General features: G+C 31.4%; 6 protein-coding genes across 11 annotated transcripts; all 6 read right to left on the bottom strand.

Annotated features, from left to right (window-relative positions):
• Positions 1–3,542: 3,542 nt before the first annotated feature.
• LOC111829400 (protein RALF-like 30) lies at positions 3,543–4,816 on the bottom strand. Its single transcript, XM_023778490.1, is given in 2 exon segments — positions 3,543–3,762; positions 4,686–4,816. Coding segments are annotated over 2 exon segments (351 nt in total).
• A 262-nt stretch (positions 4,817–5,078) lies between these two features.
• Positions 5,079–6,716, bottom strand: LOC17879638 (putative xyloglucan endotransglucosylase/hydrolase protein 1). The gene is made up of 4 exons (XM_006285443.2): positions 6,518–6,716; positions 6,341–6,441; positions 6,061–6,254; positions 5,079–5,443 (listed from the first exon to the last, which is right to left on the bottom strand). The coding sequence occupies exons 1-4, from the start codon at positions 6,714–6,716 to the stop codon at positions 5,092–5,094; spliced, it is 846 nt and encodes a 281-aa protein (XP_006285505.1). The 3' UTR covers positions 5,079–5,091.
• A 1,029-nt stretch (positions 6,717–7,745) lies between these two features.
• Positions 7,746–9,196, bottom strand: LOC17879950 (xyloglucan endotransglucosylase/hydrolase protein 2). Its single transcript, XM_006285426.2, has 4 exons — positions 9,001–9,196; positions 8,516–8,616; positions 8,227–8,420; positions 7,746–8,142 (listed from the first exon to the last, which is right to left on the bottom strand). Exons 1-4 carry the CDS (start codon positions 9,194–9,196, stop codon positions 7,746–7,748), a joined length of 888 nt encoding a protein of 295 aa, XP_006285488.2.
• Positions 9,197–10,326: 1,130 nt separating this feature from the next.
• Positions 10,327–11,734, bottom strand: LOC17880437 (putative xyloglucan endotransglucosylase/hydrolase protein 1). Its single transcript, XM_006284141.2, has 4 exons — positions 11,527–11,734; positions 11,083–11,183; positions 10,804–10,997; positions 10,327–10,726 (listed from the first exon to the last, which is right to left on the bottom strand). The coding sequence occupies exons 1-4, from the start codon at positions 11,732–11,734 to the stop codon at positions 10,327–10,329; spliced, it is 903 nt and encodes a 300-aa protein (XP_006284203.1).
• Positions 11,735–11,993: 259 nt separating this feature from the next.
• On the bottom strand, positions 11,994–13,617 carry LOC17877987 (ER lumen protein-retaining receptor B). Of its 3 annotated transcripts, none has more exons than XM_023779193.1 (7): positions 13,413–13,617; positions 13,225–13,324; positions 13,059–13,158; positions 12,858–12,973; positions 12,640–12,713; positions 12,370–12,433; positions 11,994–12,286 (listed from the first exon to the last, which is right to left on the bottom strand). In XM_023779193.1, exons 1-7 carry the CDS (start codon positions 13,501–13,503, stop codon positions 12,250–12,252), a joined length of 582 nt encoding a protein of 193 aa, XP_023634961.1. In that variant the 5' UTR covers positions 13,504–13,617; the 3' UTR covers positions 11,994–12,249. The 3 variants fall into 3 exon arrangements, with proteins under 3 accessions (XP_023634961.1, XP_023634962.1, XP_006284514.1); XM_023779194.1 differs by having other exon boundaries at positions 13,059–13,146; XM_006284452.2 differs by having other exon boundaries at positions 13,059–13,324.
• A 3,819-nt stretch (positions 13,618–17,436) lies between these two features.
• On the bottom strand, positions 17,437–19,705 carry LOC17877865. 4 transcript variants are annotated; one of them, XM_023778774.1, is made up of 4 exons: positions 19,451–19,705; positions 18,782–18,802; positions 18,106–18,599; positions 17,437–17,834 (listed from the first exon to the last, which is right to left on the bottom strand). In XM_023778774.1, exons 3-4 carry the CDS (start codon positions 18,562–18,564, stop codon positions 17,496–17,498), a joined length of 798 nt encoding a protein of 265 aa, XP_023634542.1. In that variant the 5' UTR covers positions 18,565–18,599; positions 18,782–18,802; positions 19,451–19,705; the 3' UTR covers positions 17,437–17,495. The 4 variants fall into 4 exon arrangements, with proteins under 4 accessions (XP_023634542.1, XP_023634543.1, XP_023634540.1 ...); XM_023778775.1 differs by lacking the exon at positions 18,782–18,802 and having other exon boundaries at positions 19,457–19,705; XM_023778772.1 differs by lacking the exon at positions 18,782–18,802 and having other exon boundaries at positions 19,451–19,704.
• Between the last annotated feature and the right edge of the window lie 6,890 nt (positions 19,706–26,595).

Here is a 26,595-nt window from a genome sequence, read left to right as displayed (position 1 = left end):
ACCAAAAAATATTGAAATTCAAACTAATATAACTTATTGAAAATAAATTGAATTGGATAAATTGAATTATAGTTTTTTCTATCCGGAAGTAGAAACACATTATCGAAAAGGTAATAAGGTTAAAGAAATGAATTTTCGATTACTTAATGAAAATATTAGTAATGTGTTTGTAGAATATCGATTGGTTCTTCTAAAAACATTAGCATCTTTGTATGTTTTTCATCTCTAGTCACTCTTTTCTCTATAACCACATCAATCTCTATACTAAAAATAAAGATGATCAAATTTGAAACTATATTTTTTTTTTTTAAATGATTAGAGAAAAAATCAAAACAAAAGAAAGAAAAAAATTAAAAACGAAGAAAAAAATGTAGAAACTGAAGCAAACGGAAAACCCTAACCCATAGGAGTAGGATCAAGGCTCTGCTCTGATACCATGATAAATTAATGAGAGTAAAGAACACAAAAGTGTTTAACGGAAGAATTGTATTTAGACTCTCATGAAAATAATGTTACAACTTACAATCTCTTATATAGAGTTTTAGGATAAACATAAATGTAAATAATATATATTGTGATAATGTTAAACTTCCTAAACTCAATATTAACATTTATCAATAATCTTCTAGAATAATATCTTCTCGATTTCCATATTTTGGAGTTGACATCTCGACCGTCGATCTTGGTCAATCTCCGGTCTCTATCTCCCAATAAACGGTAATAATAATAATAAAGTCATATCTACTACAACCCTAAATCATCTCTGAACTCTCCAACTCTCTATGTTTGATAACCTTATGCCTCCAGTTTACACTATCACCTTTTTCTACACTAGTGATGATTTGATATCGCACGAACATGCTTCCCACAAATTCAAGACTGCTCCATCTAAAACCTTGACAAGATTCTGCCCTTTTAGCTTGTAGCCTCAACGGAGTCACTATCGACTGTGATGAAGAAGGAGAGGTCTTTGTCGATCTTCATGTCAATAATTGTCCTCTCTCTCGGATTTTTCAGTCTCCGAATTTTGAATGCCTCTAACTTTTGCTTCCTCTAGTTTCTGATGCCACTCATACATGGCAATTGTTGTTGGTGAAGGCGACATACATCCAATGTGGTGGAATTGCCATCTGACTATATGCATCTCTCAAATTTTTCTTCAGGCTCGGACTACGCACAACAAGAGAAGAGAGAGAGATTTGGTGGCGAAAAACCGAGTATGCTACCTCAGAGCTTTGCTTACCAGCCTATGAGGCTTTTAATGATCTAGTGGAAGATCAAGCCAGTAAGCAAACAAGTGTTATGGTTTGTGTTTTCAGCACCTAAGGTCAAAGAGCTCAAGAAAGTAGCTGCTAGTTCAAACGCCGACCCACATGGGTCTAGAACAAGAAAATAGCTCCTAGAGCAAACATGGGTCTAGAGCATAACTTCCCTTATCTTGAGAAAATTTTGGCTTAACTAGATAGCTTCCGTCCCAAGATATCTTCCATATTATCGGTAAACCTAATGTTTTCAACTATGACATTTAAAGGAAAATGTGAGGTGCGGAAGCTGTTAATAAAACAACATGACCCGTTTTTTTTTTAAAATAAAATTAAGCATCTCATACTACTTAATTAATTCAAACCATAACCAGCAACTAACTTAAACCAACTCAATTAAAATAAATAAATTCATTCCATAACACACCAATAATCCAACAAGCAAACATTCAGCAATCCTAACGGGTCCTAACCAGAATTCAGCAGATAATAAATTAAACATAAATCAATACCACACAACTCGATCCAAGAGCATCCTCTTCTTCGTCACCACGATTCGACGATCACACTTTATAAATATCTGCACCACAAAAAAAAAAGGAGATGCATTAGTATTATCACAAATACTAGACTACTAGGGGAGAACCCGTGCTACTGCACGGATGACTTCTCTTTGAAAAGTTAATATATAAATTATAATTGTATTTATTTTTTAAATATATATTTATTTTAAATTGTGTTTACTTCCCATATTGTAAGTGATTGATAAATCAGATGTTTTTATTTCCAAACTGTACTGGCATGTTTGACTGGTTAATCTGCGACTACGAAACTGGATAGTTTTCCGTTTTTGGTTTTGTACAAATAACCGGTAATCTTATGACTGAAAAACTATAAAAATTGTCGTTAACTTACGACCACATGAACCAATTGGACCGGCCATATTTTAGAAGTCATAATATTTTTATGTTTTCTCAAACCATAATACATACGATTAAAATTGGTTACCATAAACTCTTGATGTATTATTAGTGCTCTTTTGGTTTAATCTGAATTTTAAAAATTTAAGCAATTTATTATTATTGTTAGACTACATATTTTGTGTAACATGATATGGTTTTTTTCCTTTTCTATTTATAAAACTGCATAATCTATATAAAATCAATAAAACTTTTAATCAATTGACTGTGGTCGAACCCGGTTAGCTTAGTGACCAGATGACTCGGTAGGTAATCCGGTTTAAATTCCTATTTGAGTTCAAAAACATTACATATATTAGGTAGAGATATTTTAGGAAAATAGGTAGAGATATTTTAGGTAAAGATATTTTAGGAAACTCAAAACTAAATATAGAAATGATATAATCTGCTGGAGAAATATATGATTTACTATCCATACCCAAAGATCCGAAAATGATATATCCGATTAAGTGTATTTTATTTCAATGAAAACTTTAGTGTAAATCTGATGGGTACACAGTATAGGTACATTCAAGCAAGACAAAAAGCAAAAATACACAAACAAATACCAAAGCACAATCAAACATATAAAACATAAAGCTAACGGCTCCCAGCTGGAACAGATATCGAACGACCCCGACTCTACAAAACCTTTGGAATCGATCTTCGTGATATCGATTTCCCTACCACTAAACTCAAACCATATACGAAACCTAACACATCAGGCATACAATACAAAATATCCACATATCCAATCCCCAACTGCACCTATACATTCAAAAAAGGCATCAAAGCATCTCACGAAGCTCATATTAGTCATGATCACGCACTCATCTCTGATTTGGATTGATTAGGAAAAACGAAAGCTCCACGATAACCTCCCTTACACCTATATCCACAAAATATCCTTCTCCTCTTCTTGACAACATCAAAACCAACCTTTTGCTTCTCTAAACTGACCCCCAAAGTATCCCTTTTGCTCCCGATAAAATGTATAAATGGAGAAAAATATATAATTTTATCCATTTTAACTATATTTTAGATGATTTAACAAATGTATATCTGTTTTTGAACGTTTTACAATTGATCGCCAGCCATAAAATGTTTATATTGGTTTATTGATACAAACATACTGTCTTGGATCCCAAATTAGCTTTACAAATCAGAAAATTTAGATTTCTTACAAGATGATATATGAGTTGAAACTGGTACATACCTATAGAGTTTTTTGTACCAAATTATCATGCTACATAGTTGAAAGAAATTATAAGTATCTATACAAATAGAATGAGCCATTTCTCATGGAAATATATCATTATAGTTATCCTTGGCGGTCACACCGGCTAGTTTTGGAACATCCAGCTAAATACTCATTAACATTCTCCTTAGGCTTCCCAGCAGATCCTGGGGACTGGCATCCTTCTGGAGGATTAGGACGCAGACATGGATTAAGCACTCTTGGATCTAAATATTTACGACCACCAGCAGCTAATGTTGGCTTCATCATTACAAAAATACTTAATTAACATAAAACATAACACCTGAGCCTTCATCTTTTCTTGATACTTTTCTTTTTTTTCCTTAGTTTATATGTTTTTATGAATTACAAAGTGAGTAGTTTTTAAAAAAATATGTGCAAATTGCTTTATATGTATTGAAGGAAAAATATATAGTTATAGCTTTTAATCACCACATGCAATCTAAATTTGTTAAGTTTTGTAGATGAAGGAGAGACCAAAAACAAGTTAACAGTTTCTTGAAAAATGTATAATCTGGAACCACTAATTTGAGAGGTAAATTTTTTGTTGTCAAATTTAGTAAAACCTATATTTAAATCCATTTTTTCCCAAACAATATCAAGGAAAAAAACAGTAGAAAATTAAGACTTGCATAATATGAATATGGATACTCCAAAAAATAGCTAAAAATAGCCACCTTCTTGAGACCACAGTCAATATCTTGTATTGACCTCGAAATTTTAATTATATGAATTTATTAGAAATTAAAAATTCTGTAAAGATTTCTTTATTCAGTTAAAATGTTTGAGTTACGTATTTAAAAATATAGCGAGTACAAGACCAAGAGAAAACTTATGTATATATAAAGAAAATGTACATTATGTATACATAATTTTTCAGAACGAACATGATTCATAATGTACATTTTCTTTAAATGAGCCATAACGTACAAATAAACGTAACGCTTGATATGTTAATATTTTTTTTTCTCTTTACTAAATCATCCAACTTTTTAACTATGAGTATTAAATCACTTGAACCGTACAATCTTCTTCTTGTTTTGTTAAACAACTATATATGTATGGGAGTCGGATTCCACGTACGTGATCTCGGGACTAAGAACCTATTCACCGTTTGCGAACTCGAACTGAATTGTATTCTTTGCTTAGGGAGAATGAGTAAAGACTTTTATTGATTATTTTTTCGTTCTCTTCCCCTGTTTATACAGTCTAACGCGATAGCTGAGGTGCGATCTCCGTTCCGCGGAGTCCACGATTCTCATTTCATTCCTCTTTGACTGCGAGCTCTTTCCTTTACGATCTAATAGCTGTCGTAACGCATAGCTCGTTCCCTCCATGCCTCTCCGTTGGGCCTCAACTCTTAACGGACTTGATCCAGACCGGGCTTGGACCGGAGGCTTATTTTGGCACCAACAACATACATTAATTGTTTAAGTACATCTACAACAACATCTTAAAACATACATCATAATCAATGTTTATCTCTTTTAATTTATGAATCATACATTATACTAGAGAATTAAGATTAACCAACTCTAAACCAATATGTCAACATTATCATATATATAAGCAAAAGCTGTAATTTATCAATCATTTATTTGACTTATTAATATCATTGGTTCCATTTACATTCGCTAGGAGGAACATGGAACCTAGCCCGATCAGAACAATAATCATAGATCATGTACTTTTGTCTCACATTTTCGTAAGCTTTCTGGTCGGAGTCGCTTAGTTTACTATAACTCTCACAACCACTGTTGGGGACACAAGCATAATTGTTAAAACCTTGGAAATTTGCCTTAAAAGGACCATTAGACCAATTAATCTTGGCTTTACCACCGTCCGTTGCCCAGCTTTCACCGTTCCATAAGCTAACCACAACTTGCATAGGCTTTGATGGATACTTCATGCCTCCACTTGTGTTGTTCTTGAACACTCTTATGGGGATCTTGTCCACATAAAGCCTATAGTTAAATTAAATCATCATATGGTGGTTTGTAACATGTATAGAGAAGTGATCAGAGGAAATAATCAGATCAAAATATTATTTTTCTATATACCTTTTTCTAGATATATCCTCATATTTCTTTCTTTTCAAGAAGATTTTTTTTCTTTCATGTAAATCTTTTAAATAAGAAAAAAATATACAAATAATGAAGCTTAACATTAATCTATATGAATAGCTATAATTCATATTTTTTATAAGATTTATTGAAATTTGGGTTTATATTTTTTTCATATTCAAAATTATTATAATATATATTATATATCTAAACACCATATAATTTTATTTGTAAATAAAATTCATAAATTATGAAATAAAATGTTAGAAATCATTTAGTATATTTCACCTCAACTATTCAAAAACATTTATATATCATATTATTATTAGATAAGTTTGGTTTTAGCTTTTAAAATTTTTAATTTTATATAATAATTTTATATAATATTTTCCAACATCTAAAAACCAAAAGCTATAATCTATAATCTATAATCTTAAAACCTCTTAAAATCTCCTAAACATCCATGCCCTATATTTGCTAAATAGATAGGTGAAAAGATGAAGAGAGAAGAGACATACACAATCTGATATGGATTCCAGAGAATTTCATAAGTGTGGAAATCTTCAGTAGGATCGAACCAAGGAGTTATCTTTTGTTCTCTATTTCCTTTACCACTAGTAAATACATTTGTCTGTATTGTTACTAGTTTCCCTTGTTTATTTCCCAAGAACTCAAAATCAATTTCATCATGGGAGTCTCCCTTTGAAGTTAACTGTTACCAAACACACAAACACATGCAAGAATAAAAAAAAAATGTTCATGTAAAACTAATAACTGAAGAGAAAATAAAAAACGTACGTAGAAAGCAGTGACAATGCCAGAAGAATCTTTTTGAGGCAATTTGATTCTTAGTTGGAAGAATCCTGAATTGTAATGGCTTTTAGATTCAAAACCTGAGCCTGTCATTGTAAAATATGTTAACATAATGGTCTTTAAAAGAACATTGTTTTATTTGATAAAAGTTTCAAATGAAACCTGAAGATTGATCCATGGAGAGCTGAACTTCTTTGCCTTGGTTTAGCTTCAAAACATTGTTTTGTCCCCATGTAACAACATAGTTCTCATCGAAACCTACATCGTTTTGGTTGATTTCTCTAACTCCATGAGCCATAGCATCAACCCTAATGATCAAATGCAATATATAAATCAAAGTTAAGATTGAAATGTACCCCATCTTGTTGTTTTTTTAATCTTAGAGTAAAGATCTCTCATGTTTATATAACAATTGTGTATAGTAAAGGATGAGTTATGTGATTTTCTAAGTTTAGTAGGTGAATTGAAATCTTTATAAAATTATTATGATAATTATATTAACTAATCTAGGAGAGCAATTCCTCAAGGCCTCCACATTCATTACTAAGTATATAGATATGTTTAAGGGGATGCATTGAACCTTAGATTTTGAATCCTTTGAGTTTTAATGAGTTGTTATATGATTTGATGATTTTAGAGAAATTGGTATGATTTATTGTAAAATTATTTAAAATCTTACCTAAAAAATTGAGATATGAATTTCTAATGTTTAAGTAATGAAATCCTCTAAAATCTTTCAATATTATTAAAAGAAAATCTCCAATTATTTTTTCCAATAACAATAGATTTTCAAATAACTAGTTCAATAACATTGAAACTAATGAATCCTTTTAATATATATAATTTAATAACTGAAAATTTTTGATTGAATAAAAATTAAATTTTTATTACAAATAACTGAAATAATGAAACAAATAGTGAAAATATTAAAAATATATATACAAGTATCTAGATATTACAAAAAATAAAAATAATGTGTTTTTAGATAAGTCTAAATAAATTTTGGAGATTAGAAACTTTAAATATAATAATCGAAAGAAAAAAAGTAATAAGGAAAAAGTATTTAATGAAATATAAATAAGGCCGAAATTTTATTATATTATCAAGGGCCGCAAGCTCATGCTTCATGGGCTTGGCCTTTATGCCGGCTCTGTCACGAATACCAAATAATTAAACACTAAAGATGATGTTGAAAGACAAAAGGAAGACACTAAATGGACCAATTTATAGAATTGACATTTTGTTTTATACATGTATCTTTTCTCTTATGCATTCATGTGACACTCATATATAAAGAGAGTTAGCCAAATTTCATATATAAGATAAGTTATTTGTATATAGTATTTATGTATATTATTTGCCTTTAGTAAAAGTATATGTTTACAATTTATCATTTATTCCATTGGCACTCACTAGGAAAGACATGATGTCTAGGCTGATTAGAACAATAATCATAGTTCATATACTTTGCTCTCACATTCTCCAATTCCTTCTGTTGATTTGCACTTAACCTATTATAAGTCCTAGTGTTCCACCAGTACCTCGCCGAACCACAATCTTTCCCATTATCACTCTGACCATCTAGGCGACAACCATGTTCCGCGAAGCCTTGGTATTGAGCCTTAAAAGGAGCATATGCCCAGTTAATCTTTTCCTTACCACCGTCAGTTGCCCATGCTTCACCATTCCAAACACTAGCCATAACTCGCATGGGCTTAGATGGATAGTTCATTTCATATCTTTTGTTGTTCTTGAACACTCTTATCGGGATTTTATCGACGTAAAACCTGTTAACAAACCATCCATTAAGTTTTGATTTAGGTAAAAACAAAAATAAGAAGAAGGAGAAGAGTATAAAATAAAAAACTTACACAATATGATATGGATTCCAAAGAATCCCATAAGTGTGGAAACTTGTGGTGGGATCGAACCAAAGATGAACCTTTTGTTCTCTACCTCCTTGTCCATTTGTAAACACATTTGTCTGAACTTCTATTGGTTTCCCTTGTCTATTCCCCAAGAACTCAAAGTCAATTTCATCTTGTGAGTTTCCTTCTGAAGTCAACTATTACCAATACATCAATATATATAAGTAAATTCACAATATTTTGGAAACTCCAACAAAAGAAGTTGCATTGAGTAGGATAAATGTGAACTTACATAGAAAGAAGTGACAACGCCAGCAGAATCTCTTGGAGGCAATTTGATTTTCATTTGAAACAATCCTGATCCGTAATGGCTCTTAGACTCAAAGCCAGAACCTGTTAATTAGTATTGTAGGTTATGTCAAACTATTTATTTGGATGTTATGTCTACATTAATATCATATATTGTCTTGTGATTTTTTTATTACCCATTCAAAAACCAATAAGCTATGGTCATTTAGATCACTAGTAAAAAAGCCCTATAGCCACTTTCATGTTTGCGGCGGCTATAGCCACGAATATTAAGGCGCAGCCGCAAAAATTCAAGTGGCAATAGAGATTATTTTTACTAGTGAATTATATGATATTTTGGTAAAAAAAAACAAACTTACAAACCCAGTAATATATTTATTTAAGAAAATGAGAGATGAATAACTTTGAAATCAATACACGCAAAAAATGAATTAAATATATTTTGAAAGTAGAAATAAAGCAATGAACCTGAAGCCTGATCCATGGAGAGCTGAACTTTTTTGCCTTGTTTGAGTTTCAAGATACGATCTTGTCCATACGTTACGACATAGTTCTTATCGAAATCTATACCTCCACGACCGCGAGCCCTAGCATTAGCCGTAAACATCAAGAAGAGTACCAAAACAAATTCAAATATTGAAAACATATGTTGCATAGTATTCATTTTGAATGTTAGCTTGAGTATATCTAATATCTAAGGGAGCAAAGAGCTCCTCTCTATTTATATTGAATTATGTCAAGAACTAGAGGGTTACAGTTTTAGGTAATTTCATGATTCAAAGTCATCCTTGTTTAGTCTTCTTACATTTGAACGAAAATTTTAGTCAATATGATGAATTTAAATAGTAATATTTACTATTTATTTGTAATCCAAATTGAGACTCTTCTTACCTATAATGGCATTTCATAATCTTACTTTTAGTCAACATTGTTAAATAATAGTTTTATAATCTTACTTTTAGTCAACATTCTTAAATAATAGTTTTAAATATTTTTACCTATAATAACATTTCCCTGTGCTAACAAAGTCCATATTTGTTGTAGTGTATCTTGCGCTATTTTTTTCATGTGACTTAATTATATATGCTTATACTTAATTTAGACCTAAGTTTTTTTCTGTCTATCTTTAATTAATTATATCAATGTACATTTTTATTTTATTGTAATTTAAAATTGGTTTTGTGTGGTAAGAGGTTTACTACGAGCAAATATTAATATGATAGCTAGTATCGTCATATTATAAGAGACAAATCCATAAAACCCAATTTTCACATATGATATATGAATAAATCTAAGACGACTGATACTAGATGTGTGTGAACCGAGTCATGCAACAAATACAAATCGTGTGTTACGTTTCGGGTGTAATAGACTACTAAATAACTAATAACAATATTGATGAAATAGAACTTAGAATTAGAAGTAGGCAAGGCAGTGAGGCACTAGTAAGATATATTCACAAAGTACTTAAAGAAAACAAGATTCAGATCAAGTCTTGTTGCAAATTGCAATAGAATAGTCTCAAGGTATTTGATTATTACACCAAAATCTTCTTAGCTTCTCTTAAGTATGTATGTGTTTCTACTTTCTATCAATTGGTTTATGTGTAAATTTTCAAAATGCACCCAAATTATCGATATATTGGGGTTTTTTTTCTTGTTAACATGAAATATATATGCGATTCGAATTCGGATAGTAACAAACAACGACTCTAGCACAAATTTTACGCTAATAACATTGATCGAATAAAAATTCTAACAATTAGTGAATTCGGATTAAAACCATATACTATAGTTACATTTGATTATATCGACATTCACTAGGAAGAATAGAAAACCTAGCTTGGTCAGAACAATAGTCATAGTTCATATATTTCTCTCTTACATTTTTATAAACCTTCTGCTCATAGACACTTAGCCATCTATACCTCATGGTGTTCCACCAATACATCGATGAACCGCAAGATTCAGAAACATTTCTCGGCTCATCCACATGACAGCCGGATTCGGAGAAACCTTGGAAATGTGCTTTGAAAGGAGCATAGGTCCAATTAATCTTGGTTTTACCACCATCTGTTGCCCAATTTTCACCGTTCCACAAGCTACTCACTACTTGCATAGGCTTCGATGGATAGCTCATGCCATCTCTTGTGTTGTTCTTGAACACTCTTATTGGGATATTATCCACGTAAAACCTGGTATCAAATCATCTTTGTCATTACATATATATATAAATCAAAACTATATATCAATAATCATTTGATATACTTACACTATATGGTATGGATTCCATAGAATGCCATAAGTGTGGAAGTCAATGGTTGGATCAAACCAAAGACTAAATCTTTGTTCTCTGTTTCCTCTACCTTGAGTATACACATTTGTTTGTAATGTTATTGGTTTGCCTTCTATGTTTCCCAAGAACTCAAAGTCAACCTCGTCTTGGGTGTCTCCTTTAGAAGTCAACTATAACCAAATTCACAAATATCAAATATGTAAATAACAAAGTATTAACCAATGTTAAATGTGAAAGAATATAACAAATACGAACGTAAAAGGCAGTGACAACGCCAGCAGAATTGTTTCCAACCACTTTGATTCTCATTTGGAAAAAACCTGATCCGTAATGGTTCTTGGACTCAAAGCCAGAACCTGTACGTGTTGTAAAATCAGTACATGCATGCCAATATCATAAAAATACTTTGAAATATTTTTGATTATTTTTAATTTAATTATAAAATGGTTGAAAATTCATCGGAAACTAAAAGAATTTTCGTCGAAAATTTTGCAAAAAACTTCCGATAATTTGTTTTTGCGAATTTCCGACGATAATTTTCTCAACGATTTCTGCCGAATGTAGATTCCGACCAAAAATTTTAAACGAAATTTATTTTATCGAAATTCGTCGAGATATACCATTTCCGACCAATACCATCGTCGGTAATTAGCATATTTTCTTGTAGTGCGAAACTAAAAATAAAGAAGATCAAAGAACCTGAATAATAATCCATGGAGAGCTCAACATCTTTGCCTTGGTTAGATTTCAAGACATGATCTTGTCCCCATGTAACCACATAGTTCTCATCAAAACCAGTTTCTTGATTTATATCAATTCCTCTCAGAACTCCATGAACCCTAGTAGCATCAGCCTTAACGATCAACAACATTGCCGAAACAAAACCAAAGATTAAAATATAACCCATCTTTATTGGTTGTCTTGAGTACTTCTCTCGTGAAACAATATATATATCTCGTTTCTATAATTTCTTGACCAAACAAATGATATATCATTTTGGTATAAACGTATTTATTGGCATAGATACTAGAGTTATGGGTGTGTTCACGCGACTACCCCCATGCACCTATATGTGTTATCTTAGCATTGAAGGGTTACAGATTTGTTAATGCATTGACAATGACAATTTACAAGATGCAAAAATGAAAATACACAAGACCAAAGAGTGAGATAATCTTTGTATATCCACAAAGTAACTTTATATACTTAGAGAGCATTTAAGATAATGTTTATTGTTCCGCAGAAGGATTTAGAACACTAATCATGAAGAAGAACAAAAGCAGTTTTGAGACACACAAGTACAACAAAACTTAACAAGTTAGATAGGTGAAGAGTTTACACATTTCTATACAACCTTCTTCTCTTCTATAATCCCAAACTCCTCGTGGGCAAATACCGAATTTGTATCGAAAAAATTAGAGTCTAAGCTGGTAGCTGCAGCTTTTTATTGTTTTTCCAGCTGTGAATATGATCAATAGTATAAGTCAAGAGCTCTGGTTTTGTTTCATGAACAAAGAGACCGATGATGGAAGTATTTGTTACCTTTGGGAGTAGTAGAAGAAGAAATCGGCGTAAAGCAATGTTTGAACGAGCCCGGAGATCCATGCTACGAAATAACACAACATATGTCACTCGATTTCAGTTAAAGGCGAAAGAAACTAAAAAAACTGTGATTCTTGAGCAAGTCATGATGTTATGCGGTAAAAAGTTCACTAATCTAAGTAGGCTAGGCTCAAACATATTAACAGATGCTATATAATGTGCACAACTAGGGTCTAGACAAAGAACTATGAGAGAGGTAAGTAGTCATACTTATCCAGTGAACAAAGTGTGGTTCAGTGAAGTAACGGTAGATCCAGTTAAGAATGTACAATCCTCGGTATCCCCTGCAACAACACGACACAAATTGTACATCAAATACGAAACTTAGAAGGCAACTAAAATGTAAAGACACAAGTTTCCAGAGGAAACGACATTCTAAGAAACAAAACCGATAGAAATGAAAGTAGTCAATAGAAAGTTATGTATACCCGAGGAGAAATACGTATTGTCCTGTCAAGTTATCGATATTTCTAGTCCTCTGCAGCAAAACAAGCTGAGGAAGTATAGCAACAGCTTCCAAGTACAATGAAAAAGTCCACAGGACCTAATACCATATAGAACAATGAGAATCACAACAACACCTAAAGACACTAATAAAAACTGTTTCGGCGAGCAAGCGAGAAACAAACCTCAAGAAATGTAAACTTTTCATGAATCAAAAGAGCCAAAAGCAAGCAAGGAAGCACAAGGAACCAATGACGAAACGTATCTTGTTCCCTATCATAACTCCTATGAACAGTCTTATGATACTTCATATACAAAACTATTGAAAACGAACTACCTAAGAACACTAACTTCATCAGAGTGTTGTAGATTGAATAGAAACTCGTGAAGATATCTAAGTATCGAGTCGCGAAGACAATGGCGTAAAGCTCTTGAGTCTTTAGTGAAACACCTGTGAATGTCAAAACACGAATTCGAGTTTGAGTTTGAATACAAAATCAATCGAAGATTTGAATTCTGATTTTGGAATTGGACATTACCGGCGCAGGATTTGATTGTGTGGATCTTGAGAAGTAAGACGAGGACACTAGCTAGGTGAGTCATATCACCAGCTAATCGGAAAATGTTCATCTTGTTCTTCGCCGGGGATTGAGAAATTTGATCGATTAGGGTTTAAGATCGTTTGTAGTTGTCTTCTCCGGCGACGGCGACGGCGAGACGAAGAGAGGTTTATGGTAGATCTCGTTTCCGATTCTGTTTTTGTTTTTTCCTGGGAAAAGAGAAAACAAACTGATGAGAAAATTTTAAGGCCCAGGCCCAAATTTTATTTTGGTTATGGGCCAAGTTTGGTAAACCGAAAGCTGATTGTTTGGTTACGGGTAATGTCGGTTATTCTAAAACAAGATCAAACCAACTCTAACATAGATCAGATGATCCTATGAATTAAAGTGTTAATTTGCGAACTACACAAGTTTTAAAAAATAATAAATGGAAATGGTATGTTTATTATTTATAATTAGGAAAGTGATCCATTTTTACAGTTTCACTAGGATTTACCCCGTGCTACACCACGGGTCGATAATTTAATATATTTGTTTGATTTATCATTTTCGTAGTTGGTCTACATACTCTAGTTTTATACGTATATATATCATTTTAATTTTATATAATTTTATGAATTTGTATATTAAGTAAACTCATAGATATATGTGGTTAATCCGCGATACACTTCCCAAAAAAAAAAAAATTGCAGTACACCGCGGGACGATTTGTTGTAAATAAAGATTTATATTTTAACTTAACCCGTAAAAAAAAATTAATATAGAAAACCTGTAATAATCATATTTATCTATCTTAATATTTTTGAACTACATTTTGTACTAAAATTTATTTTGGATTATAACCTTTTATTTTGTAATATTTGCATAATCAAACCCTTGCCATTTGAATAAATAACAAAACTATAGACCGTTTATTGTTTGAGTTATATACGTCCGTTTTCAAAAATTTAAATTGCAAAATGTGTGGAAAAAAATTTGTATTTTTATTATAAATATATTTTATGTAATAATATAAATTAAAAGAAAATAAGATTACATTAATATATTGGAGAGATATTCAATTTATTAGAAAGTGATATTTTAGGAAAGCTTTTTGATGTAATAAATATTTTTTTCCAATTTTACGATTTGTTTGTGATATAATTACAAAATTTACTTTTAAGTTTTGTTATTTATTCAATTGGCAAGGGTTTGATTATGCAAATATTATCAAAATAAAAGGTTATAAACCTAAATAGATTTTAGTACCAAATGTACTTCAAAAATGTATATATAGATATTACTTACTTGTGTTCGTATTCTCAATTTTGTTGTTCGTATTCTGCATATTTTTGTTAGTTTTTCATACCTAAGTATTTTATGTTTATTGCAACATATTTAAGTGGTCGTATTCTATATCATGTTCGCTTTATCTCGTGTTTTTGACTATCCATCGTGTGTTCGTAGTCTATATCTATCATACAATTCATTGTGTATCTATTTTCCCAATTATAAATAGTCTAAACTTCTTATTATGTTTTTAACATGCACATATTGCATCCATTATTAAATTGGAAGTTCAAATTTTTGTCATCGAAATGAAAACTAACCTATAACTCATGTATTAAAATCTTGTATTGTGGTATTGTAACTATCAAAATCTTTAAAATATTTAAGGTTAAAAACAACCATTTTTCCGAAAATAATTTTCAGTTAAAACATTCATTTTAATATGAATGTCTTAAACATCTATAAAAGCAGGGATAATCAATACTGAACAGGGAGAGCGAGGACCGCCAGATCGCTTGAACTGATTGTATACTTAGTGCGAGCGAGGTTTTTTGTCAAATTTTTTCACATTATAAAAACAGTCATAATAATTAGCATTAAAATGAATTATCAAAAGAAATTTAGAAACATATCAAAATAACCAATGGAGATGATCCTAATACGCTACAAGCTGAAATATCTTGGAAATACTCATGTAATTTTAGAGCTAGGCTGATTTGATTTTATATCTTTTTTTTGTCATCTATTTGATTTTATATCTTTTTGAGAAAAACTATATTGTTCGAGTAATGAATAATTTTAATTTTTGTACAGTAAGTTATTTTTAATTTTCAGAAAAAATACAACGATAACCAAATTGGAGTTCATGATTTTGGCTATTTGGATTATCTTGATAATATTAATTAATAAACAATCCCACACCCAATAAAATGCATTCTCTTTCACAAAATCCTAAAATCACCAAATTACATGGAAAAAACTAAGAAAATGATCTCATTATTCTATCGATAAGATGCTGACATGTATTGAATTATTATTTTCTGTTTTTATAGTAGTATAAAAACTAATTAAGAAAAGAATATATCATTTGCATGGTTAAATCTATTATTCCAAAATGAAAAAGAAAAATTAACAAAACCGAAAATATATTTTTATTTAATTTTCTATTGTATGTGTGTTCTCAATTAGATTTTGACATGTGTAGAAAACAAATATAACAAGTTAAAAAAAAATGTAACGCCCCGACCTCCATCTCTCAAGTGGGCCCCATGTTGACCACCAACCCATGGGTCCACCTCTCTTAATGGGCCTCACGTCCTCTCACTTGCCCATGAGCTCATAATATATGACGGTTGGTTTACTACGTACAGGAGGCTTAAATACTTGTTTACCGACCCTACAAATCACCATATGATCTTTCCATGTGTTTTGGCCTCACTCACACAGCTCTGACAATCACTTCACGGAAGGTCACCCATCCTTTGACTACTTCAGCATAAGCACGCTTAACTGTGGAGTTCTCTCATGACCTTTGACCGAAAAGATAAGTGCACTTTGGTGACATAGGAGGCCAAATCAATTCATTTAAACCCTTCCGCAACCGGAGTCTCACAATTCTCCCCCATTAACAAACTGCAACGTCCTCGTTGCGTACAACAATCTTCACCCCCTGACAGTGTGAGCCCCACTTGTAACACTCTGACAGCCATCTCTCCAGTGGGTCCCATGTTCACCAACAGCCCATGGGCTCATCTCTCTTAATGGGCCTCACGTCCTCTTACTAGGCCCATAAGCCCATCAATATCCGACGGTCGGTTTGCTACGTCCGGGAGGCTTAAATACTTCTTTACCGACTTTACAAATCACCACATGATCTTTCCCTGTATTTTGGCCTCACTCACACAGTTTCTAACAATCATTTCTCGGAAGGTCACTCATCCTTTGATTACTCCAGCATAAGCACGCTTAGCTGTAGAGGTTTCTCATGACTTTTGACCGAAAAGATAAATGTACTTTGGTGACATAGGTGGCCAAATTAATTCATTTAAACCTTTCCGCAACTAGGTTCTCACAAAAATATGAGTTATTTGACATAATTTTAATTAGATACAAATTGTATTTTCATTATAATATAATATATTTTATTTGTAAGTAAAAACACGAAAACTTGAAAAAATAATGAACTTAGAAAAAATAAATTGTTGAATACGTTATGAGAATATGTATTAGTCTAGTTCTACATGTTTTGATTGTAAGATTTTTATGCACGTAATTTATTTTAAAACAAAAACAATTTGGAGCACATACCAAAATAATATGTCGGTTTGGTATTATAAAAGAGAATTATGGTTTAGTTATAATTAAAACGGAATTATATTTTTGTTTGGGTTTATAGAAGAGTGTTTAGGTTTAAAAACTATGATTTAAGCTGGCCAACTACGACTTCGAGCGAGAAGTAACAAAACTAAATTAATATTATAATTAACCTCCAAATAATGAGGTTAACGAACTTTTGATTCTTTTGATTTTGAGGTTAACGAACTTATAATTAACCTCCAAATAACCTCCATTCTTTTGATTTTTCTCCACATAGTCAACGAACTTCAACACAAAGAAAAAAATTCTAAATGCTAACTAGTTGTGAATATGTGAATATGTGAGCTTACTCTCTTGTTCAGCTTCTAATGAACATTGTTGTGAAGGTTCATCGTTTGAGATTCACAAAACAAACAAGTGAAGGAAACAATAGAAAACACTTGAATAATAATAATATACAACAGAAGAAGCTATAAGCTAGAAAATATCAAGAACTTGTAAAATGGTAGTGTTACATAGTGGACAGTTCCCTCTTTGTACCCAAAGCTCTCTCGAACACAATCTGCAAAACGTATGTCCACACGGTATAAAAGCCGCACCTTTACTCCTTATCATACACACACAACAACTCAACTCCACCGTCGCCGTCCCCGTCACCCCAACCGCCTCTCCTCCTCCACAACCACCATTTCTTCCCTCCACTTCCGCCTCCGCCTCCACCTCCACCGCCACCGCTTCTCTCTCGCCGACATCGTACATTTGTCCATCATTATCCTCCAACAACTCCATTAGTGACATCCTCGGCGGCTGCACTTCCTATGATAAACAAATTCGAAACTTAGATAATGTTTTATTTGAAGAGCTAAGAGGTTTTTGGCCAAAACCATACATTTTCTCAAGTTCGAGACCAAAGAATATGTTATATGGTTTCGTCTCAAGCGTTACTGGAACGACTAAGAGTTTAACAGTCTAACTAACTGATTAACAACCATTCTAATTACTTTAACAGACTAATTAACTGATTAACAACTTTAACCGTCTACCAAACTGATTAACTAATGTAACTAACTAATACATATATCAATACCTCTCTCTCTCCGGCCAACACGGTGCTTAACCGACGCCTGCCTTCTCGCTCGGCCGCCTCATCTCCTCCATTACTACTCCGGTTAGTCTCCGAGTTAGAGAGGAGGTAACCAAGACGGTTTAACCGGTGACTATCACTATCCACATTACGGATAGGACTATCCAATACAGGAATAGGATTAGACGAGATCCAACCAGTAGAGGTGCGTTTAAGACGGAGCTTATCTCGGAAAAGTTTCCAAGCGGTTTTATCACGGCGGCGCTCTCTTCTCATCACGTCATGTAAACTACCATTAGAGTGGTTCCTCGTCGGAGACGGCGGCGCAGTTAATGATCGGAAACTACTAGTTTCAGCCATGAGAATATCTTCTAGTGTCACCGAGCTCCGACCATTCTCCACCGTTGACATACGGTCTAGTAACGTCACTCTTAACCTATCTCCACCATCCATTTGAATCATCGTGTTTAATCAACGGTCCGTAATAGAAACGTAACCTGTGTGATACACAAAGAAGAACCCTCAAAATCCACTAAGTCCAAGATTTTCTCGGGAAAAATCAACAAAATCAAGAAGTCTGAGATTTTTTCCTGAGAAATTTTTTTAAAAATCAAGAAACTCAAGAAGTCTAAGATTTTCTCGGGAAAAGTTATCAATCCACAAATTCGAATGTTTATACCTCCTTGAAGCACAAATTTTCCTGAGAAAATTACAAAAAAAAAACAAGAAAATCAAGAAGTCTGAGAATTTTTCCTGAGAAAATTTTTAAAAATCAAGAAAATCAAGAAGTCTGAAATTTTCTCGGGAAAATAAAAAAAGAGTGAGAATTTGTCAATTACAAAAACTTAAAGATAACAAGAATCTGCAAAGTTGAAATGTAAAACTTACTCAAAACACAAATTTTCCTGAGAAAACTCAAAAAAAAATCAAGAAAATCAAGAAGTCATCAAGAAGTCTGAGATTTTCTCGGGAAAATAAAGAAAGAGTAAGAATTTGTCAATTAGAAAAGCTTAAAGATAACAAAAAAAATCACAAATTAATCGGTTACAAAACAACAATTTTCCTGAGAAAATGGAAGAAAAAAAATCAAGAAAATCAAGAAGTATGAGATTTTCTCAGGAAAATAAAGAAAGAGTGACAAATTTGTCAAGAAAACCTTAAGCTAACAAGAATCAACAAACTCATCGATTACAAAACCACAAATTTTCCCGAGAAAATGAGAGAAAAAAAAAAAAAAACCGTCGGCAAAAGACAGAGGACACGTTTTCCGAGAAAGTGTCTGAGAAAATAGTAAGTGACTGAGAAAAAAACAGATCGACATGGTTTATATATAAGAAACATTGGATACCTTAACCTTCTTCTCCGACAACTTCGTTTCTATATGCACTAGAATCCGGAAAAAAATCGAGAGCAGATCTGTAATCAATCACATAAGTTTTATATATTATAAATCAATCTTCATATACACTTTACTTTATACGAATCTGACAAAAATAAAATTCTATGCACAGTAGTGCTTTTATATAAAGATAGGGTAGAAGAAGAATATTTACGAGTCAAAAAGGACTAAAAACAAAAATTAAAAGTAAAAGATGAATGATGAATGATCACTTTAGTTTTTGTTTATGTGACTTGTGTGAATCTATCTCTACTACTTTTGAAAGAGTGGGAGACAAAGAGTTTTAGAACGAGCAGAGGAGATAAGTAAGTGTGATTTTCCGTATTTGCCCTTTCATATTTGAAAGTCCTAGTTGTTATTCCATGGAAACTATTTTCGAAATGCGTTTTCCGTTTTCAAAACGTTTTAGAAACAAAAAATTTTGGAAACTCGGAAACTATTACGGAAACACAGTTTCTAAGTTTTTTTTAATTTAGGAACACGGTAGAAAATCGTGTTTTCCATTTTGGAAACCCGACAAAATATTTTACTTTTAGTTAGAAACTCAATAAACAAATATTTTGATTTATGATCTATAGAGTGATTATTTTTATACGTTTAAAACCTGATTAATTTAATTAAATAGACATATACACAATAATATGTGATATATAAATATCTAAATTTATGGATTTTAGTGTTCTAATATTTATCTTTTAGTTAAACTATTTAGTTTATATATTTAAGATTAAAGTGTTATTTCAAAAAAAAATTCTTAATATACTTTGGATGTTTAATGTTAATATTATATTTATATATATTAGCGTTTTCAAAACCTTTCCATATCTTAATTTCATAAAAACACGTTTCTCGTTTCCAAAACGTTTTGTTTCCGAGTATCCGTTTCCATGCAACATAGGTAGTGAATCAAATAGTCTAAGGTGTTTTGGTTTTATTCGATTTGGTTCGGTTTTTTGGTTAATTCGGGTAACAAATTTGATCCTCATTCCGGTATTTTTGTTGGGTTTAGTTCGATTCGGTTTTGAATATTTTTGGTTTGGTTATGTGTACTCAAAATATTAAGGGTAAAATCTAATACTTTATACTTTGTTCTACAATAGATGATTTTTTGAACAAATGCACACAAATTAAGAAATTTTTAATTTTTAATAATTTAAAGATAAAAACATCATTTAATATGAACCTAAACACAATTTAACCAATAAAAAAATAATCTGCAGAATATAAATTGTTAAAACCAATAAATTTATAATCAATTTTGCATACATTTGAAAGAAAATTATCTATTATAGATAAAAAAAATCTGAAAGATCATCTTTATAGGAATGGAGGGAATATTGAATTTTTTAAAAAATGTATTTTGTTAACAAATTTAACTTTAAAAGCTCAGATGTTTTAGGTATTTTTAAATATTTTGTTTAATTCGGTCTAAAAATATCTTCTATTTTTGAGTTTATATTTGTTAGTTGGGTTATATTAAATCTAAATATAATTAAAATTTTGGTATACAAATTCTATTTTGGTTACTCATCCGATTGTCGATTCGGTTCGTTTTGGTTTTAATTTTTCAATATTATAAATTTAGTATCCATTTTTTTTTCGATTTCAATTTTCTTTTTTTTGGTTTGGCTCGGTTTTTTGGTTCCGATTATTTTGCCCAAGCCTAGAAATCTAGAATCAAAGGTTGAATATATGGGTATATTAGGCAATCCAATAGCTTCCTTGTCTTTTCTGTACGTGGACAAGTTTGTTTCTCTTAATTCAAAACAAATGTACTTTGAGTTTGTTTAGTTCCGGTAAATTAATGTACTTTGGTCTCTTTTACTTTTGTAACTTCTTAAAACTAGTTTTTCGATTTTGGAATTGGACTTTCATAGTTAATTAGGTAGATAGTAGTTGTTAGAGACGTTAAACAAATTGCAAAATCGGTGTTTAGGTTACTGATTAAAACCAGAACCGTCTCATGGTTGGAGAGCTACTTCATTCATCGAATTAAAAAAACATAAATAAAGATCTTTGATGTATTCCAATTTTTGAATTTGTAGTACAATAATTCAATTTTGAGTTTTTAAAATGTTTTCAATTCAAAAGTGTTTTTGATGACCTAACACATTAATGGCCGTAACAGAGATATTGGTCCACAACACTTTTTATATTTGTTATTGTCTCCATAATGATAAATGTGATGTAAGAGAAAGAAACTTTCAAGTTTTGTTTTATGAGTTTTTGTTTTCTCATCTTCGTTGCTTTCCCAAACAGCTTTGGTTCCTATAGTAGTAGTAGAATAGAATACAAGAAACTGGAACAACCAACACATCTAGGCCTGCGACTTCGAGTTAGGTCGGATAATACGGGTTGGGTAATTCAGGTACTCCGGTAGTTCGGAATCTGATAAACGTTTCAGAAAATAACCGAATTACATAACGAGTCGGGTCAGTTTAGGTATCGGGTTTTTCAGTTATTGTTTTTTCCTTACCGAAATGAACCGAATGTTTAAGATTTTTGGTTAGATTAGTAAAATCGGATCGAAAATCTTAGTTAAGTGGGGTAATTTCGGACAAATTTGGGTAATTCGGTTATACCGGTCAGTTATTTTGGTTAATTTTGGGTAATACGGGTAATTCGGGTAACCGATCGGTTCGGTCGAACCAAACCAACCCAAACCGGTAACCGACTGGAATTTATTAATCCTTCTGATCGGTTATCTCTGGTTAACCGAAACCGAACCGAAAACCGAAAATCACGGTTTGGTATTTTCTGGTCGGTTACTATTCCCAGGGCTAAACACATCATTGTACAAGGATATGCACAACCATGACCATATGAAATTGAAATCAAGAATTGAGGATACTCCAAAGCATTTTGATACCGAAAACTCGAAAACAAAAGATCAACACATTCCATTGGATATATTTGATGTGTAGGAAAAAGTTCATAAAGCCAACATCATATGGCCAAAGATAAGAATCACACTTGAAGACTGAACACAACTCTTGAAAACCTTCCCACCCACACTATAGAAGTGACTCGAATGGTCAACCAATTATAACATATACTTGCAATATCCAAAAAAGCTCCTATCACTGCAAACATATAAAAAGTTCACAGTTTCTTGATTTTACCTGGTCATGGTTCCTTTCTAAGCCGCCTTCTCCAACCTATCTATTAACATTACTAGTTTTCACATCCCAAATTGACAATATGAAACAAAATCTAATTGGCTCAACACAAACTTCTAGAGAGAAATAAACCTAAGTTATCAACAACTTTAATATGAACCTCAAAAATGAATGAACTCACATCAACCTTATTTGATACTCACACAATCACGAATCAAATTGAAACTAAACGTCCTGCTCAAGTGATGCTAGCAAATCCACTAGAACTCAAAAGTAAAAATTACGATCCTTAAGAGCTAGATCGAGACTTGCACTCACGCATCTCCATTTTAACAACTGTAATAAGCTCTAACACTCAACCTTCTCTTTGAGATCAAGAAACTTAACATTAAACCAACTGTAAAAAGAGACAAACGTATCTCATGATCATAAGAATCAGCCTACACACCAAGTGCTAATAGCTCAATCGGTAAAGATCTCTGGCAAATGCTTAGAGGTCGCTGGTTCGAGTAGCGCTTGGGACGAGACCATATAACATGTTTTGGTCTCGGGCCTGAGGAGATGTATGGGTTTTGGCCCAGAACCTCTTTGATTATTCAAAAAAAAAGGAATCAACCTACACTAGTCCTGGTTGTCCTGGTTTAGCTAAAGATCATAAGAAACAACTATCCTCCAATCTAGCTAATATATCAACGTTACCAAATTCACATCCCAAAAAATTTACAAAAAATATTAAATTTGAAATAATTTACAAAAAATTCAACGTTACCAGATAGAGAAGAGACGCAGATAGAGTTTACAAAAAAAAATGAAAATTGAAATAATGGGCCTAATGGGCCTAACATTAACTGCCTACAGCAGAAAATGCAAAATTGTCCGATTAGAGGATCTAACAGATCAACGGTCAACCTTGTATTATAAACGCGTTTCGCTTCAAGACGCAACGGAAAAAAAGTTTATAAAAAAATTAGAATTAATGGGCTGTATTGGGCCTAACTTTAGTTTTATTAGGCCTAATATTAACCGCCTATAGTGAAAGATGCAGGACCGTTCGATTATAACATATTACCAAATCAACGGTCAAATCTTGGTTTTAATCCTTTATAAACGCGTTTCAAGACGCAACGATAAAAAAAAACTCTCTTCTTTTATTTATTTTTCTTAAGAATTCTCTTTGATCAATCTGAGATTTGTTTCAAATAATTCTTAGATTAGTAAGCTTCTTTCGATTTCTATATATCGTGAATTGAGTTTTAGGGTTTAGGGTTTTGATTTGGTAACATCGTTATGGAGATTTTGGTTAGAACCCGTCCTAAGCAACAAAAAAAGTTCCCTTTTTTTAATAAGGTTTCAAAGCTGTTCTTGATTGGAACTTTTTTTTAGTTTTTGATTGTCTTTTTTTTTCTTTTCAATAACCCAAAAAAGATTCAGGGGCAGACACTAACTAATGTATCGTGTTCTGTCAGATTCTATTAGGGGACAAAACTGTGAAAGATGGGCATGTTTGGAGATCTGTTGATCAGTTTCGATTTTTTGGATGGGAATAAGTCTGAAGACAAAGACTGGCTAAAATAAAAGTTCACACTTTCAGAGAAATCTTAAGACAAAGAAACCTTAATAGAGCTACAGCTTAAAGAAGCCTTAAAATACAACCAATAGCTTCAAAGAACATTTACATGAAATGAATACTAATCAATTTTTATTTTCCTCAGGTTTTGTGCTTCTAAAGGCGTTCAAGTTGATTGATTTCGAGGAGATTTCAAGTGTAGCAGACTTCTGGAATAGGTATGTATTATCTCTGTCTTGGTGCTTCTATGTATTATCTCTGTCATGGTGCTTCTCTGTATTATCACTGTCTTGGTGCTTCTATGTATCATAGGGTCTCTCATTTTAGTCGCTTATAGAAACTTATTTTGACGTAGTTGGGACTTATGCATATTATGATTATATTGTAGTTTTCTTGGAACCTCGACAGTATATTTTGTGTTATGCTCAAAACTTAGTGATTCTTCTACTCATGTGAATGACATTTTAGAATTCTACACCATACACGATAGAAAGGTAGATTTTACTTATGGTTATGGGAACATACCATTGTGTATAAAATACTTAGTATCTCTCTGTTTTGGTGCTTCTGTGTAACATATAGCTTCTCATGTTTATGAAATGGATTCATCTTGTAGTCTCTTTTATATATTTACTAGTTTAGTACCCGTCCGATGGACGGGTTATCTTTATTTAAAATTAAATTAAAATTAAAATTTATTATAACATATAGAAAATAAATTTCCAAATTGCTTTTAAAAAAAATAAGAGAAATTAATTTCATTTGGAAAGAGATTTTATTTGATTTGAAGTATCAATAAAACGTATATATATATCTCTTAAAATTCGTTATTAAATGTTAATTATAAAAATCTAGTAATGTCAAATTGACAATCACCAAAACATTTAGTAGCTATTTGGGAGGTATTCACCATTACTCATAATATTGCTAAAATATTTTTAAAAATCTTAATTTAGCAATTATCCTCTAAAACATGATTATATCATTTTGTAAAAAAAATTATTTCTTAACTTTCCATTTTTCAAAAAATCATTCTCAGACTATGAAAGTTAATTAATTATTATTTAATATGATGGTAAAGTTTTTTCAAATTAACATCAATCTAAAATATGATGTTAAATACAAATATAGTCATTTGTAAATAAATTCATATAAACAACGCAAATAAACATAAAGATTCTAAAATAAATTATAGCATCGTTGAGGAAAACATTAAAAATCTTTCAAATACGAATTATAAAAACTACATATTTTCTTTAAAAATATTTTAAAATTACTATATTTCGATTTATATTGAACTTTGTTATCTTTAATTTAAGCTAAAAATATTCATTTCGATAATATTTTATTCTCCCTTATGTTTTAGACAATGAAATTGCTCAATGGCATAATACATTCATACATAAATTAAAAATTAAACAAATATAACATATTATAAAATAAAATCATGAATAAAATTATGTATTTAGTTAAACTCAAAATCTAATTTATTTGTAAACTGTAAATCCTAATTCTCGTTTATGAACCCAAACTGATAAATAACCTTGTTTAATTGTAAAACCTAAATCTCACTTTTCTTTAATAAACCCAACCGATAAATAATCTTGTTTAATTATAAAATTTAAACTATAATGCTGATTTATAAACTCAACATATAACCCTTATAATTGTAAAACCTACAACTGGCAAAACCAAAAATTAGGTTAATAGTTGAAAGAGAATTTTTGAGAAATACTCCTTTTGGTGTACCCCATTTTAAAAATACCCCTTTTCCAATACCACTTTTTAAAAATACCTCTCTTTCTAATTTTATCAAAATGTCACTATAAAATTTGAAATTTCTCAAAAACATATGTGTAAACTTATATTTTTAGACACAAATTATCTTCTTTTTTTTTGTCAACAAATTATCTTTATATGTGTGTAAATTTAGATATATATATATGTTTCATAAATACTGTATAAATACCTTTTAAAAAGCTTTTATAAACCATTTAAAGACCTTATAAAAACCTTTTAAAAACCCTATAAAAACCTTATGAATGCCGTTTAAAACCTTTTAAAACCTTATAAATATTTGGATTTAGTCTTCCTATAGTAATGATGATCTTAATGTACCTTATCAACCATATAAAGGTTTATAATATTTCATATTTGAAAAAGGGTATTTTTGAAAATGGATAGAAAAGAAGGGTATTTTTAAAAAGGGATACACCAAAAGGGGTATTTCTCAAAAATTCCATTTTAAAAATATCCTTTTTCAAATATAAAAAATTGTAAACTTTTATATAGTTTATAAGTTACATCCAGATCATTACTACTATTGGGAGACTTAGTACAAATATTTATAAAGTTTAAAAAAGGTTCTAAATGGCATTTATAAGACTTTTATAAGGTTTAAAAAGTTT

This window comes from Capsella rubella, unplaced genomic scaffold, assembly GCF_000375325.1.
Source record: "Capsella rubella cultivar Monte Gargano unplaced genomic scaffold, Caprub1_0 scaffold_7, whole genome shotgun sequence".
Taxonomy (NCBI): domain Eukaryota; kingdom Viridiplantae; phylum Streptophyta; class Magnoliopsida; order Brassicales; family Brassicaceae; genus Capsella; species Capsella rubella.
Note: the sequence above shows the minus strand (reverse complement) of the source record. Positions and strands in the feature narration are given on the sequence as shown.

Bases quoted from the DNA above. Each gene is read 5' to 3' on its own strand.
- LOC17879638 (XM_006285443.2), bottom strand. From the start codon at position 6,716: ATGGGGTACATTTCAATCTTAACTTTGATTTATATATTGCATTTGATC. The intron at 6,442-6,517 runs GTTTCATTTGAA...TTACAATGACAG, and splicing joins CTCCATGGATCAATCTTCAG to GCTCAGGTTTTGAATCTAAA. The intron at 5,444-6,060 runs GTATGTCTCTTC...ATTTAACTATAG, and splicing joins TGGAATCCATATCAGATTGT to GCTTTATGTGGACAAGATCC.
- LOC17879950 (XM_006285426.2), bottom strand. From the start codon at position 9,196: ATGAATACTATGCAACATATGTTTTCAATATTTGAATTTGTTTTGGTA. The intron at 8,421-8,515 runs GTAAGTTCACAT...TATTGGTAATAG, and splicing joins GCGTTGTCACTTCTTTCTAT to TTGACTTCAGAAGGAAACTC. The intron at 8,143-8,226 runs GTAAGTTTTTTA...GTTTGTTAACAG, and splicing joins TGGAATCCATATCATATTGT to GTTTTACGTCGATAAAATCC.
- LOC17880437 (XM_006284141.2), bottom strand. From the start codon at position 11,734: ATGGGTTATATTTTAATCTTTGGTTTTGTTTCGGCAATGTTGTTGATC. The intron at 11,184-11,526 runs GTTCTTTGATCT...CAACACGTACAG, and splicing joins CTCCATGGATTATTATTCAG to GTTCTGGCTTTGAGTCCAAG. The intron at 10,998-11,082 runs GTTCGTATTTGT...ATTTGGTTATAG, and splicing joins GCGTTGTCACTGCCTTTTAC to TTGACTTCTAAAGGAGACAC.
- LOC17877987 (XM_006284452.2), bottom strand. From the start codon at position 13,503: ATGAACATTTTCCGATTAGCTGGTGATATGACTCACCTAGCTAGTGTC. The intron at 12,974-13,058 runs GTTTGTTTCTCG...ATATGGTATTAG, and splicing joins AAAAGTTTACATTTCTTGAG to GTCCTGTGGACTTTTTCATT. The intron at 12,714-12,857 runs GTATACATAACT...GTGTTGTTGCAG, and splicing joins CAATACGTATTTCTCCTCGG to GGGATACCGAGGATTGTACA.
- LOC17877865 (XM_023778774.1), bottom strand. From the start codon at position 18,564: ATGATTCAAATGGATGGTGGAGATAGGTTAAGAGTGACGTTACTAGAC. The intron at 17,835-18,105 runs GTATTGATATAT...TGTTTATCATAG, and splicing joins TGTTGGCCGGAGAGAGAGAG to GAAGTGCAGCCGCCGAGGAT.